The 16,378-nt window shown below is 44.7% G+C and overlaps 1 protein-coding gene across 1 annotated transcript in view; it reads right to left on the bottom strand.

Annotated features, from left to right (window-relative positions):
- Nucleotides 1-1,054: 1,054 nt before the first annotated feature.
- TVP23A (trans-golgi network vesicle protein 23 homolog A (S. cerevisiae)) overlaps nt 1,055-16,378 on the bottom strand; it is a 34,335-nt gene continuing 19,011 nt past the window's right edge. The window contains exons 3-7 of the mRNA XM_006895233.1: nt 4,834-4,978; nt 3,129-3,218; nt 2,779-2,907; nt 1,533-1,661; nt 1,055-1,114 (exon numbers count right to left, since the gene is read on the bottom strand). Of these exons, the coding sequence (XP_006895295.1) occupies nt 1,055-1,114; nt 1,533-1,661; nt 2,779-2,907; nt 3,129-3,218; nt 4,834-4,978 (553 nt within the window). The remainder of the gene's footprint in view (nt 1,115-1,532; nt 1,662-2,778; nt 2,908-3,128; nt 3,219-4,833; nt 4,979-16,378) is intronic.

Genomic DNA, 16,378 nt, shown 5'->3' with positions numbered 1-16,378 from the left:
AGAGATGGTTCCTCAGAGACACTTTAATCATCTAATTTTTATACACTTTCCCTTAGAATATGTGTAAAGGATATTCTTGATAAATACCCTGGTTTAAAAAATAAAAAGTTTCTCTTCCAAAACCTCTCTGGGGCTTACTTCACATGGAAAACATGTGGGTTATGGGATCAGGGAATCAGCTGGTGTCTAGAACTCCTTCATCGAAGCCATTTCTGCCTCTGAAGATAAGCTACAAAAAAAGCAGAAGGGTGAACACATTGCCCGAGTGGAAAAGACACATTTTTCAAGCAGCAGAGTCCACATGGTCACTGGTTAACATGAGCCAAAGATAAACTAGTGTCAACACCTCATGCCCAGGAGGAGTCCCGAGGTCAGCACATGTGATGAAGTCAAGTGACGTCAAAATAGCTCTTGGAAAGCCCTCAATTCGCCTTCCAGAGCAGAACTTGTGCTTGTGAACACACCATGCATGGTAATATGTGTAGATTCAGTTCAGTCATTTCCTGCGCTTAACATGCAATAACGTTCTTTACGCATCTGTAACTGAGTCTCATACAAAACAATTCATGGTGGTTTTAATCAGAGAGACTGTCACAAACCTAGAGTCGCCCTGGTGCCATGAGATCCTCTCTGTGTGTGAGGGCCGCAGAGGAACTGAGAGCAGTGGAGGGAAGAATGAATCCTGTTTTCCATCTCTCTCTGGGGCACAGCAGTGGAGAGAGGAGAAATCCCCCTGTTCTTTCCCCTCCTCCTGCCATACTCCATATCCCCTCCTTTCTCGGTACTCCTCCCTTTTCTTCTCAGTCCTCCTTCCCTCCCCTCCTTTGTACCCGCCACGTGTGGTCAAATGTGGACAAGTCTAACGTGGAAAAGGGAGGAAGACACTTCCCTCCTCAGTGGGTGATGAGGCTGCAGAGCCACAGGGCCCGAGCTGTGGAGTCCCTGGACCTGGCTGCGATTCCTGCCGCCTCAGGAAACAGGAGGCCCACCTTGGTTCAGGGACATCAACCTCCCAAGCTCCCCTGAACAGGCCCTGCCCTGATCCCCGTCTTACCTAATGCTTGTGGATCTCCAGCCCCTCAAGGTCAGGCTTTGGGAGGTCACCTGGACAGGCCTGCAGGAGGAAAAGTCACCATGTTCCTGTGCTGACTGGCAGCACGCGGATTCTGCGGCATTGTGGTGCAGAGCAGACCTGCAGTGTCCTGCTGAGTGGGTCACAAGTGCCTCAGTCCAAAGTAGCACCACTGGTCAGAGGTGGGAGCCCACAGCCAGCCTCAGCATTAGCCTAGCTGAAAGTTTATAGACTCGTTCCTCACATCCAGAAATATTTGCTAAAGGCGGTCTTGATGGAAAAACAAAATAAAAAAAAAACTTGTGGATTTTCCCCCCCTTGATTTGATACCTTTAAAAATACCTGAAAAGTATCAGCAGAAGCCAGGCTGAGGTGGAGAGCATGAAAAACCAGTTGCCAGTGGGCCTAGGTTAGTTGGGAGTCTAGCATGATGGGCTCCGGAGCTGGACTCGTAACTCACCGTCTGGAACACTGTCTGGGACAGAAAGCTGGATGTGACTTTGCTGATGTCACTGTCACCTCCCATCTTACAAAGGATGTAGCCATACAGGTTAGCGGCTTGGAGAGAAATCCCAGCGATCACCAGGGCCTGCACCAGACAAAGCCGAGGAGTGACTTTCTAAGAGCACTCACTGAGATGTTCTTCCCCAGCCAGGCAAGACTCCATCTCACATACACAGCCTGCTCTCAGGAAGGACCAGTCCCTAGAGGAGGACATCATATGTGGTAGAGAAGGAGGTCAGTGGAAAAAAGGAAGCCCCTCGATGAGTTGACCTGACACTTAAACTATCGTGGGCTCAAACGTAGGGACAACTGTGAGGGTGGCACAGAGCTGGGCATGGTTTGGTTTTCTGTACACAGAATCACTATGAGTCAGAACCTACCAGCCAGCTCCAAATAACAGTATAGACAGACTGAGAGACAGTAGATTCGTGGTTGTCAAGGGCTGGAGGAAGGGAGGAATGGACAGGGATTGCTGACGGGTATGGAATTTCTTTCTGAGGTGGTTTAAATGTCTTGAGCTTGACAACTTCTGTTGCACAGTTCTGAATATACTAAAAACTATGGAATTGCACACTTTAAATGGATGAGTTGTATAGTATGTGAATTAGATAATGGTAACCACCACCCCTCAAGAAAAGTTTTAAAACAATGATAAATTCCTGCCAACACTGGTTTTATTCACAGATCTGTCAAAGAAACGGGTGGTATCATTTTGATCAAAGACTGTACAGAAGGTTCCTAATCAAAAGAGGGAAGATGCAGAACAGAATTTAAGTTCTCATGGAATCTAGAGTTGGCATGGAGTCATAGAAGCTGGGTGAACCCCTGAAAACAGCCCTGAGACAAGCTTTACACCTTAAACCAAAAATGCACCCTTAAGTCATCATAAAACCACCAGTTTACAAGTAAACAACTGTAAACCCTGTCTGCCTTGAGCATGATGCTCATTTAAGACCTATCTACATGGAAGCAAACCGGAAAGATTAAATAGTAAACTAAAGAGGCAGTGAGATTACATTAACTGCGGAGGAACAACTCAGAAAAGAAAGTTAGAATGGTTACATAACTCGAAGATTCGATGTCACTGAATTGCCCTTCTAGCAACTGCTGAGCTGACAAAGGTTCCTGTTCTCAACAAGAAGAATAAAATGCACACACACACACGCATACACACCCCCACACTCTTCAAGGTGGTGTCTTACCAGCCACTTCAGCTTCAAGGAAAATAAGGTGCTAAAAAAGAAAACAATCCAGATCATCGGGCAAATGATGAGGCCAAGCCAGAAGATCCGAGCTTCAGCTTCTGTGGCAGCAATATTATTAGAAGAGATCTGTTGTGAGAAAGTAATTAAATTTTCAATACAAGTTGAAAATGGTTCCAGAAGCAGTGGGCCATCGCCTGGGTTTATTGGACGCGAGCTTTCTCTGCATATGCGCCTCCCAGCGCGCCCACGGCAGGGTGCTCCTGTCGGCAGGAGACCCACCGAGCCTTTCCACAGCCACGTTCCCCACACTGCCGGCACTAGGTAGCCCAACTCTTGACGGAAGGTACCTTTCTGGCTTCAAACATCCAGTGACTTTTCCCATCTTCATCGATCTGATTCCACCATCGAAGGCCCACCATAAGTCTTCCGGTCACATTCTGAGAAAAAGGGACAGTGACTGGGAACCTCAGTGTGACATTGGGAGTACGTCCTAATAGACAGCAGCATCTTACTGAATGACCAAAACGAAACTCAGTGAATATTAAGCTTTTAACAGGGGTGGTGCCCTTGAATGAAGCAACTTATACTGACCCTCCAGCAGGTTTTCAGAGCCCATAAATTACATGAGGGGATTGCCCATCTTTTTCTCAGGGAGCATCTGGTGGCTTTGAACTGGCACCCTTTGAGTTGACCGCATAACTCTTTACCTACTAGGCCACTAGGGCAAGAAGAAAAGAGGGTTGAATGGTAATGATTTTGTAGAATCCGTTTTCTATGCTTTTGATTTTTAATTACGCTTACTTGAAAAATTACTGCTATTGTTGTGTACTGTCAGGTCTGAACCGCCCCATAGCTGACCCTCCGGTGGGTTTTCAGAGACAGTTAATCACAGGGGAGGAGACTGCTCTTCCCTCTCCCGCAGAGCAGCTGGTGGATTCGAACCGTGTGCCTGCAGCTTCTTGTCAGGAGGCAGTAGGAGTGGCATTCACTTCCTAAACAAATATGCCTCTGGAAACTCTGATAAATGTCGATAGTTGTAGAGGGGCTTCAGGCCTTTTGTTCATAGGGTCGCTATGAGTCGTGCTTGACTCGAAGGCAATCAACAACAACAACTTTAAAAAGTGACAGCCCCCCCCAAAAAAAAGTGACAGCCCCAACATTTTGTTTATATGCTATATAATAAATAAACTAGTTGCCATTAGTCTTGTCTCCTGGCAACTGCTTGTGTGTCAGGAAAGAGCTGTGTTCAGTAGGGGTTTCAGGTCTGACCATTAGGAAGCAGATCACCAAGTTGTTCTTCTAGGGTCCTCTGGGTGGGTTTGAACTGCTCACTTTTCAATTAGTAATTATGTGCTTAAGTGCCACCTCAGGATGGATGGATAGATAGATACATGTATATGTAATTTATATGTCAAATATTGGTGGTAAGGAGTTACACTGCCAACCCAAAAGCCCATGGTTCAAATCCACCAGATGGTCTGTGAGAGGATGAGGGGCAGTCTCCTCTCCTGAGAATTACTGCCACTGGAGGGTGAGCTGAGGCAGTTCCGACTCAGTCATACACAACAACATGCTTTAAATATTCATTTAAGTATTTTTTTTAAAAAAAGCAAAGCCAAAGCTATATGCAGTTGCCATACTCATTATGTTACATACCTGAAGCCATGACAGTTAATTCCCAACACACTACCAGAACCATTCTTTACTACCTTTTAGTCAGTTATGATTCATGGTGACCCTCCCTCAGGTCTCTGAAGTTGTGAATACTGAGAAAGGAGTGACTAGTGGATTCGAACTTCCTACCTTCTAGTTAGCAGCTCCACATGTAACCCACTACACCACCAGGGCACCTATTACAAACTGAGCAATGTCATTTTTCCCCCCTGCTAATTTTACTAGAAGCTGATTGAGTATTCTTAAATATGTATCAGCAGTCTAAACCAGAGTTCTCTTGGTCGCACATTGTTTATCCCTTGTAAAGACACAGTCACCCTCCAGAAGCAAAGCAACATTCTTGGGAACAAAGGTGTCCCAGGTGAGACGGCATCTTACCTTCACGGACCAGAAGTCCAAGGACAGAAGGAGCAGCACAGTGACAAAGCAGCCCACAAAACTCTTGCTGAACCAGTCACAGCATATGTAGGTAACAATGGCACTGACTCGGAAGAACAAGTGGAAAAAGGTGGCCAGGGGGTGCCTGGAAACAGAAAACCCTTCACTCCGGAAGCCGCAACAGCACTCCTTGTGGTCCCCCTCCCCCCACTGTCTCCTACTTTTTAACCGCTCAGTGGAATTTTCCAGACTTTTTCACGGCTCATGCAAGCAGTGGAGGACACTTGGAGTGCACTCCAAACTGAAACTCCACCAGGCTGCGGCTCTGCGGACCTTTAGTCCATTAACAGTCCCCAGGAGTCTTTATCACACTAGTAATAACCCAGAATCTCTCCCTCAGAGAATCCAGTACTTTCCCCCAATTGGATTCCAAATATCACTTGCCATCTTTTGAAACACAGTCACCTTTGAAACGAAAAGTGACAATATCACATCACCATTTGACACTAAATGTGACAGTATCATTGCTTTGGCACCAAACAGCAGTAACAGCCAGTTCCCTAAAGATAAAGGTTGGGGTATTCTGCTAGTGAGTGAGCAGAGTCCCATGTCAGTGGGGAAGGCAGGTTCCTTGATGCAGGGAAATGACCGTGCCATACCAGGGAGGGCGCAAGCTCATCCCAAATGTTCCACATTGAGGGCAGAAATTCACTCTAGGGGACACAGACCTGCCCAGAAGGAAGAGTGTATGCAGAGGGGAACACGTCCACCCTATGTCCATCACTTACTTCCGTAATGTGGCAGGGAGGCAAGAGCAAAAAAGGGTAAATCAAGAACATGTCACTGATCTGTTTACAACTGATAACACACCTTTGGAGAACTAGGCAGTGAATGCCATGGACCAAGTAAAGACACCCGTGACTTTTGTCTCTTGATATCTCAGTCCTGACACAGCATAGATGAAGGAACATCAACGAAGGAAGCAACCATGGATGGTGATTCAAGCCTCCCTTCATTTTACGGAAGAGAAAGAGAGCGGCCAAGACTTCCATTCAGGCCCCTGGCAACTGTGAGAACACATGCTCAGGTCTGATATTTTAACAAGAAAGAAATCCAGACTTGTAATGGGAAATAGGATTTTTAAATTACGACTATGAATTGAAAGGTGTTCATTGCAGCCTGGATTTTTTTTTTTCTTTTAACACAGTCTCACAAGCTACCAGCCTGTAGTTTCTGGAGTAGTTACAAAATCCTGTGGACTTCTTAAAGTGAGGACAGGATGGTGTTTTAAGGGAGAGAGATGGCAGAATCGTAGGAGGCAGGAGTTCACAAAACTGTTAAAACCTTGGAAATAAACAAGCCTGGAAACCAAATCACTTACCACATCAGCTCTTACTCATCACGACCCCATAAATGTCGAAGTCAAGCTGGGCTTCCCCGGTTTTTCAGTGGCCGATTTTTCAGGAATGGATTACCAGGCCTTCTTCCAGTGTGCCTCTGAGGGAACTTAAACCCTACCTTTCATTTAGCAGCTAAGTGTTCATCCCAAGAAAACTGTGAAGTCCTATAAAATTATAGGATATTGGACTCTAAGGGAATGTTAATTAAGATTCAAAAGCAGGCCTTTTGGTGACTTCTTAGCATTTATTTTTGATGCTGCAAAGGCTGAAAAAAACCAAACCAACTCCACCCTCTGCTGTCTAACTGACTCCAACTCGTAGTGGCCCTGAAGGACAGACTAGACTGTCCCACAGGGTTTCCAAGGTCTTTGATCTTTAAAGAAGACTGCCACATGGTCCCACCTCAGAAGACCTGGGGGTCTGCACTGTAGCCCTTTCATTAGTGGACAGATGTCATAGTCAGAGCTCCTTAAGGTAGGAAATCAAACCCACTACCATCAAGTCACATCTGCCTCAAAGCCACGCTCCACTCGGTTACCAAGGCTGCAAATCTTTATGAAAGGCAACTACCCACCTGTCTCCTAAGGAGCAGCGGATGGATTCATATTGCTGACCTATTAATTAGCAGACCAATATGCTGCACACTTCCAGAGATCCTTTAAAGGGGGAGGAGGAGCTGCCAGAACATCATCTGTTTTCTAGAACCACTCTTACCTATGCCTTTCAGACACAACTGTCCTTGTAACCTGCATGACCTGCATAAAACGCAGTCCTGGGAAGCATACCCAGTTCTTAAGGACTAGATGTGATCACATGAAACTTCAAAACATGGGCTGTTCAAAAAGATGGGACTCTTGGGCGAACAGGGAGTTAACCTTGAATACCCTTGTGGCCTAAAACATATTGAAAATGTCCTACTTCAGCTTGGCACCATCATCCTAAAGATAAATGAAACCTCTCCCAGATACTGAAAATTCTTTAGAGACAAAGACCATGTTTAAGGTACTTTTATATCCTGGATTTTATAGTTAATGTTGTGTGCTGTTGAGTTAATTCCAACTTGTAGTGACTATATGATGAGTAAAACTGCTGCGTAGGGTTTTCTAGGCTTTCTAGGCGTAGATTGCCACGTTTTTTCTCCTCTGAAGCCACTGGTGAGTTTGAATCACCCAAGCCTTTGTGAAACCAGGAATCCTTGCATCCCAGTTATTATAGTTCTTTTGTGGCATCCGACTCGTAGTAACACTGTAGATGCTTAACCATTACATCAGCCAAATCCAGCCCACTCATGGTGACACCACTGGGTTTCTAAACGAACTGGAATCTAACAGGAAGGAGGTTGGCCGTTTTTCTCTGAGGAGCAGCTGGTGGATTCAAACCACCAACCTTCTGGTTAGTGCAGCATATTTAATGTACTATGCCACTTTATGATTTTGAATATTATGTAGCATTTAAGATTCAGTAGATATTTGTTGACTCAAACCGTGTAATCAGGTCAGTTAGGCTCATGGGAAACATGGGTCTTAATAGAAGAACATACAACTATACAGATAGAAAGGTGTAGAGAAGGGCCCACATGCACACTGGTCCCCAAGATAAAACATGGAAGTTAATTTTGTTTGAACAAATCCTTGCCCCCCACCCCACTCCTTTTTCATTTTCCTAAAATAAAAAAAAAGTCAGTTGCTGGAAGGTTCCCTGTAGCAGCTGGGTTAATTAAGGTTAGCACTGTTTCCTTGGTTTTGGCGTCATCGTGGTGGTGGTGGTTGCAGTTGCCAACAAGCTGATTCTGCTTCATGGAAACCCCACATTTGTTAGAGCAGCTGTGTGTTCCGGACGGGTTTTGACGGCTGATCATTTCAGAAGAGATGCCAGGCCTTTCTTCTGAGATTCTTCAGAGTGGACTTGAACCTTCTGGTTAGCAGCCAAGCACATTAACCCATTTACACCACCCAGGAACTTAGAGAAGATGTTATTATTCAAACAAAGTCCAAAGCAGGTAGACAAGGATTCCTTCAAAGGTCTGCCTGTTCTTGAAATCATTGCTGCATTCCCCTTTAATACCACTTCAGCAATCTTCCACCTCCAGTTCTGTTAACATCTAGGATTAGCCCAGCCTATGTCCCAGTGTCATGCTCATGTGGCCTTAGAACAGTGGGACCATCTGGAGGCCATGGCTAAGCCCCATCCATCTGTGGACACACACACATACACATATACATACACACATAGACATATTTTTGGGTACACTAAGAACCACCTCCACTTCACAATGTAATCCTTCCCACCCAGGGACGTGCTATTACACGCACACTCATTAACACTGCCTACCCAGAATCACCTCCACTTCTTCATGACATCTTTCCTGCCCCAGGGACCTCAGTGTTCTACATACCCACATACACACACATTTAGAGTCCCCTCCACTTTCCAAGGCCACTGATTTCCAACTCCATTGTCTCACACCTTATCCGGTCTTCCCTCATGAGGTAAAACAGTACAGTAGCTCAGTAGTTCCAAGCTGTGCGCATGCATCTCCAGGGTTCAAACCCTGACTCCAACCTCTGAGTAGCTTCAAGGCCTTCTCTAGGCCGCCAGCAAGCCTCTTCATACTAAGACCAAAAGCTAAACTCACTACCATTGAGTCCATTCCAGCTCATAGCAGTTCTTCCATCAGTTTCCAAGGTTATAAATCTTCACAGAAGCAGACAGCCCAGTTTTCTGCAGAGCAGACTGGATTTGAACATCCAGTCTTTTCAGTTTGCTGTTCAACACGTAACCCACAATTACACCAGAGGTAGTTAGCTACTTCACAGGGTTGTTAAAAAACCACATGCAGGAGGTTGAGCACACAAAACACCTGAGGCACACACTGTGTTCCAGTAGTTGTGCACAGCTGTGGCCATCTCAACCCTCCGAGTCACTCAGAATAGTTCCACCTCTGAGAAGCCACACTGCAAAATTCCCCCTCTGACCACAGCTCTCCGTCTCTCATTCCCGAGAGGACTACACCCATCTCTGTGGGGATCCCCAAGCCTCCGGAGCCCTCTGCATTCACCCGTGAATCTTTGTCCTCAACAGATAGTATTCCTGCTTGAATGACCACGCCTCCCACCCCTCTCTGCCAGGTAGAGCTGGCACCTCCATGAGAAGAGGCAGGATAAGTTGTACTGATGCTAAAAAAGGGAAATGAAATGACTTCATTAAAGTGGGAGAAACGGGCTTTTTGAAAGTTCCTGCTATTTGTAAACCCATTGACAAGAGCCCCTGAGTGCCCTTGTGTCTATTCTGAACGAAAGTACTGAGAATCTATGCATAAAACAATAGATTAGACAGAAGTCCAGAATAAGAGGTGCATAGCAAAGTAGACGGGGAGAGGGATGGGGGGAGAGGGAGGAAATTATGCAACAGTGAATGATTTTTTTAAACTAGGTGGGTAGGGAGGAAACGTGCAACAATTAATGAATGAAAACCAACTTTTTAAAAAAAAAGAAAACCAACTTTTCTGTAAACTTTCATTAAAATCACAATTTTAAAAAATTTTAAAAAACCAAAACCAACCCCAAATAATAGATTCTAAGGCTGGACAGACACAGGTCGGGCCTTCAGTCTCATCATTTGACAAATCAGAATAAAAATAAATGCAGAGTCCCAAAGACGCACACATCCCCTGACCCTTAACTTTATAAAGCAGTGACCTAGTAGAATTTGTGCACGTTCTTTTTTATCTAATCATTAATTACTTTGAAAACGGCATCCCCGACTGTCTCCAGCGTGAAGCTTTCACTAAAGATCAGATGTTCATCTCGGTACCTTTCACGCACTTCAGAGAGATTTCCACTTTGCAGGGTGGCAGAGGTCTGGGGAGAGGCCTTAACTTCTTGGTTTATGCTGCCACTGAAAATGGTGAGACTTGCTTCAGAATAATCAGAGTGGAAGAAGTCCCTAGATAGTGCAACTGTGCTAATGGTTAAAGGTTGACAGTTCAGGGTTACCCAGGGGCACCTTGGCAGAACAGCCTGGAGAGCATCTTCCAAAATCATCAACAACAAAATCACAATTGCCATACAGTTGAAGCGGAGTCAGAGCATACCTTCCAGTTGGTTTTCAAAGGCTGTAATTCACAGGGAGTAAGTGCCCATCTTTCTTCTGCAGAGTAGCATGTGAATTTGAACCCCCCACGTGGCCACAAGAGCTCCCTTCCAGAAAACCCCATGGAGCACAGTTCTGCTCTGATACACATGGGAGTTGACATAAGTTGGAACTAACCCAGTGTCAGCTAATGTAGGTTTTTAGGTAGTGGAGGACCAGAGTCGCCTCCGTGAAAAGTATAGCTGGGAAAATTCCACAGAACAGGGCTGTCCCGTAAACAACCCATGGGCTCACCAGAGTTTAGAACCAACTCACACCATAGGTGTGATTGGGAAAAGAGAGTGGTTAAGAATGAGGAGGAAACTAGCTTGGCTGTGTACTGATAATGATTACAGTTGGGTGGTGGAAACACCATTGTTCTCTATGCTTTTATGTAAATTATAATTAAATATTTAAAAAAGAAAAAAATAATCAGAGACTACCTCAACTTTGCATTGAGACCAGATTCCTTTCAGAATATACTCAGGGGCTGTTATTCTGGGTACATAGGCAGCCCATCTGTGGCCAAAAAATTTAAAATAAAATCAGGCCCAAAAAATCCCCCAGATTAGGTAACTGGTCATTGCAGCTGAATGAACAAAGAAAATTCCAGAAAGTAGGTCCTTTTTTTTTCCCCTTCTTCCCAATCCTATCAGTTCCACTGCAAAAAACAGGAGATGTAAATGCCTAGCCCACCCTTACCTCCACCCCACTTCCATCCTCCTCCTCCCTATCGGTTCTGGCTATTCTTGGAAAGCAGCAAAAGAATGTGTGGTGTAGAGGAAGCCAGAAAGCCCAAGAAGCATAAGTTCCATCCGTACTGGGCATGCAGCCTTGAACAAGGCACTAAACCACTTTGAGTTTAGGTTTTAGAATCTGTAAAATGAAAGAATAACATTGACATTGGACATGTGGGGCTTCCACAGGTAAAAAAATACCCACCATACTAGGTCAGAGGAGTCCTCCATCGTAGCGGCCAAGATTACTTACTGTTTTCACCTCAACAGTTGAGAATTTTTAGAAAAGGTGAAAGTGAGAAAAACCTCATAGATATTTGTCAGACAGATGTTTTTCCCCACTGTTACAAAAATAAGTCAGGCAAGACATCCCAGTTAGATGGCCTAACGTCTTCTACCTCCTGATTGCACAGTTCATTGCTTGAGGTCTTACAGTCTTGCAAGTGGCAATTCAAGGCACAAATGGTGCCAGTTCACCTAGAACCACAGAGGAAGTGGTGTCAGGAATATGAGGAGGGGGTGGAAGGTGAGACTGCCTGCCTCTGAGAATAGCTCCCTCCTTTGCCATGAAACCAGAAGAATTGGATGGTGCCTCCTTACATTCTGGGAGAGGGAGCTCTGGTGGCCTAGTGGGAAGAGCTGCCCTGTCAACCCAAAGGCACACAGCTGAATCCACCAGCTGCTCCAAGGGACAGAGGTGGGCAGTCGCCTATGTGATTTGTTGTTGTTATTGATTGTCTTCGAATCAAGCATGACTCATAGCGGCCTTATGAACAAAAGACCTGAAGCCTTTCTATAACTATCATCGTTTCTCAGAGTTCATAGAGTTTCCAGAGGCATGTTGTTTAGGAAGTGGGTGCCACTTCTTCCAATCTGTGTGATTTGCAGCCTCTGAAAACCTGCTAGAGGGTCAGCTATGAGTTGGCTTTGGCTCAACAGTAACAACACGTACTGGGGAAAGGGATGGGTTAGTGAAAGAGAGACCCTCAAGATGGATTGACACAGTCACCGTAGCAACAGGTGCAAACATGGAATCGATCATGAAGATGGTGCAGGATAAGGCTGGATTCGAATCTGTTATTTGTAGGGTTGCTAAGAATTGTAATCGCCTTGACAGCTTCTAACAACAGTCCATTAGTGAACATTTTGAGTAAGGTGCTCATAGAAGAAAGATCAAAAGAGGGGAAAAGCAGAAAAGAAGTACAAATTCTCCCAAACTCTAAACTTTCTGAAGCCAAAGAGGTTGGATAAACCCCTGGAACTGTTGCCTGAAATCATCTTTAAAATTTAAACCAAAAAATACCTACTGCAAAAAAATAATTTAGCTTAACTAGTTAAAACAGTTGACCTTGAGCATTATGCTCTTTAAAAAACAAAAACCCAAAAAACACCACAACTCACTGCCTTGATTGTGGCTCGTGTCAACCCTCTATCAGGTTTCTGAGGCTGTAAATCTTTGTGGGAGGAGACTGCCTATCTTACTCCTCTGGAGCCAATGGTGGATTTGAACTGCTGACCTTTCAGTTGGCAGTGCAACACGTAACACAATGTACCATGAGAGGTCCTTGGTACACTTTCAAGAACTATATGAATGGGGTCAAATTAATAAAATCAACTTGAAAGATTAGATAGGAACTTTAGGAGGCAGTGAGTTTATGTTGATGAGGAAGGAACTGCGCAGAACAGGAGGTAAAATGGTTGCACAACTCTAAGAATGTACTTCACATCCCTAAACTGTACACTTAGAAGCTGCTGCATTGGTGTGCTTTGTTGTGTGTATATATATTCTCACCAGCAACAAAAACAATTTTTTTTTAAAAAAAAAAGTAAATGTCACTGTTTATTTCTTTAGCCCTCAGGTGGCCTGTCTGCTAACAGTGACGTGTCACCATGAAGATCACAGAAGAAGACCCCTCTGCCCAGGGACAAGGAGGACAGAGCTACAGTGATGACAGTTCAGAAGAAATAAAGGTTGGCACTCATTGTCATTGCCATGTCCATGAACCCCTCACTGCTCAGAGTATGGACTCACCGCGTTTCGGGCAGCCCCTGGGAGCTGGTCAGAAATGGATATCTGGGACCACACCCCAACCTTCAGAACTAGAGTTAACAGTGTAGTAAGACCCCCAGGCAAACTGTAATTGTGCATTATTAATTAGGAGCTCACTTATGTTCCATTTGCAAAATAAACTCGGTACCCAGGACAAAGCAGAAAAGAACTTTAAAGAAACCAAGGTAAAAAAATTTAAAAATCACACTGAAAAAGTTACAGTTAAGACAAGTCGTTTCTTGACACTCTCATGCAGAAATGTGCTCCAGAGGGCTTTCAATGGCCAGATTTTCAGAAGTAGATAGAAATACCTTTCTTCTGAGCTGCCTAAGGGTGGTTTCGAACCATCAATCTTTCAGTTAAAAAGTGAACTCTTAACCATTTGCACCATCTAAGAACTTGTAGAACAAAGTTCTCTATAAACCTTTTAGAAGCCCACCAGGCTTGCACTGACCTAAGAGGAATCATCTGGGCTGAATCTGATTCTTCTCCCCTTGAATGACCCATATACAAGGGTAGTGTCACATGTCCGGATATTAGATTGTCCCTTTGACTGACAGCCTGTCCTCCTGCTCCCCGATCTGGAGCCCGGGCACGGAGACTGGTATGGGGCTGTTGGGACGTCAGAGTAGGTGGCTAAGGACTCATAGTTTCCACTCAAAGGTCAGCACAATAGAGGTTTGAGTGTGGAAGTGCATAAAGAGAACAGACTTCCCTCTAATCACCACGCTGTTTTTCACTCTTGTTTCTGTTCTTTATTTCTTTTTAAAGAGACATCCCACCTTTAGATGCTGAGTCTGCTCAGTATCAAAATCAGAAGGAGCCTGTGGTGACAAACTAGGATCTCCCAGCTGCCTGGGCGCTGAGCCCCTCACCCCTCACCGCTCACCAAGCGGCCTGCACAAGCCTGTCTGTATCTGGTAGGTTTGCCCAGCATAGCTGCAGCTACAGCCTCCTTGTCCACGCCTTGCTGCTGCTGGGCTCACACGCCAGACTCACCAGCTAAAGCACCCGAGTTTTCCGGAGAAATGGTGGAGGAACCTTTGCTTCCGCTGCTCTGCTTTACAGAGAAGAGAGCAGAACAAGTTGCCAGGGATACAGGCAGGCTCTGACCTTGTAACCATGTGGATCAAATCCAACTCCACCACTGAGGACTGTGTGACCTTTCGGAAGTTGTTTAACTTCTCTGTGCTCCACATTCCTCAGCTGTAAAATGGGATGGTGACAAGTCAGGGTGACTTTATGAGTCCATGAGGACCGTGTTCCCTCAGGTGCAGGCCTGCCTGACCCCATGAGGAAGGCCTATAACAATGTCTGCTTCCTGGAGTTGCTGGGGAAGATGACATGAGAAGATTAATATGGGTAACAGACTCAGTGTTAAATATGCTCCAGTTATTATTAGTATGGGGAGACATCCCTAAAATATGTAAATGGTTAATGTACTTAGCTGCCTGCCCAAAGGTTGGTGGCTTGTATTCAACCGAAGGCTCCTCAGAAGAAAAATGTGGCAGTCTACTTGTGAAAATCCAGCCCCTGAAAATGCTATGAACAAATTTCTACTCCAACCCACATGGGATTGTAATGAATAAGATCTTTACCCAGTGGCCACTGGCTTGGCTGGAAAAACACACTCCACTCCTTGGAAGGCCCTGTGCCCCCGGCCCCCAAAATCACACCTGGATCTCATCAAGCCTCTTGGTTTAACTAGTAATTTGTGAGAAATACAGGGCACACAGGACTGCATAAAAGCAGACAACAGAGATGCAACCAGCAAGATCTGGACCTAGTTGCTCTGCAGAACAACAAATAAACTGCAGAAGGAAAAAAGAGAGAGAAGCAAAGGGTGGGAACTTAGAGATGTTAAGTGACCTAAGATATACGGCACTGCATTGCAATGTACAGATGTTGTTTCCATTGAAATTCAAGTACATAATAATTATGAGACAGGGCAGTGTGGGCTCTAGTTAGATGCTTGACACTATGGGGCTGTTCATTTTTTTAAAGTAAGAAAATGGTATTGTGGTTACATTTTTTAAAAAAATTAATTACTGTCAGAGATACACCTCACAATATTTCGGTTTGAGGTGTGATGTCTGGGATCTGGTTCAGAATAGTAAGAAGATGAAACAGGGAACAAATGGCAGGTTGGTCATGACTTAATTGTTGGAGTGATTGGCATAAGGGATTCATTACTTTATCTGTTCTGCTTGGAACTCTCCAGGATGACGTTGTTAATGTCTGGGAAATTTAAACACCAACTCAGTCACTTGATTGTGTGGCTTTTGATTAGTGATTCAACATCTTTGGAACAGTTTCCTCACCTGCATAACAGGATTAATAATATCGACCTATAAGACTGTAGATGCACATGCATTTGCTCAATGCATTATCCCAATTCTATGGGTAGAGATTAGAGAAAGATTGAAACTGTCCACGACTTCAAATTAATTGAATCCGTAATCAATACACTTGGTACCAGCAGTCAAGAGATCATGAGATAGATTGCACTGGGAAAGTCAGTAGGCAGGATCCTCTCCAAATACTGATGAGCAGTAATGTCAGTTTGAGGACTAAGGTATGGCTGGTGCAGGCCATGGTCTATTCAGTCACTTGCTATGCACCTGACAGCGGACAGTGAATAAAGAAGATACAAGAATTGATGCCTTTGAACTGTTGGAGAAGAATACTGAATAGCCCATGAACTGCCAAAAAACCCAGATAAATCTTGAAGAAGGTTCAGCCAGAGTTTTCCTTGGAGGCAAATATGATAAAGCTTCACTCACATACTTTGGGCATGTTCCTAGGAGAGGCTATTCCTGGGAGAAGAACATCATGCTTGGAAAGGTGGAGGGATGGCGAAGGAGAGGAAGACCCTCAACTAGGAGGACTGACACAGTGACTGCAGCAATGAGCTTGAGTGTGTCAGAGATTACAAGGATGACACAAGATAGGACAGGTTTCACATACATTGTTCATAGAGTAGCTATGAGTCATACTCAACTCTACAGCACCTAACAGCAACAACATGGATCTGGATAAGGAGACTGGTTGACATGGTGGATTAAGCACGGGGTTCCTAACCTAAATGTCAGCATTTTTAATCCACCAGCTGCTCTGCAGGAGGAGGAAGTGTACTGTATAGATCTGCTACTGTACAGATTACAGCCTTATAAACCTTATGAGGAAACTCTGTTCTGCCCTGCAGGGTTGCTGTGAGTCAGAATCAA

This window comes from Elephantulus edwardii, unplaced genomic scaffold (genome assembly GCF_000299155.1).
Source record: "Elephantulus edwardii isolate Elephantulus edwardi_28Jun2011 unplaced genomic scaffold, EleEdw1.0 scaffold00162, whole genome shotgun sequence".
NCBI lineage: Eukaryota > Metazoa > Chordata > Mammalia > Macroscelidea > Macroscelididae > Elephantulus > Elephantulus edwardii.
This window is presented reverse-complemented; position numbering and strand designations above follow the sequence as displayed.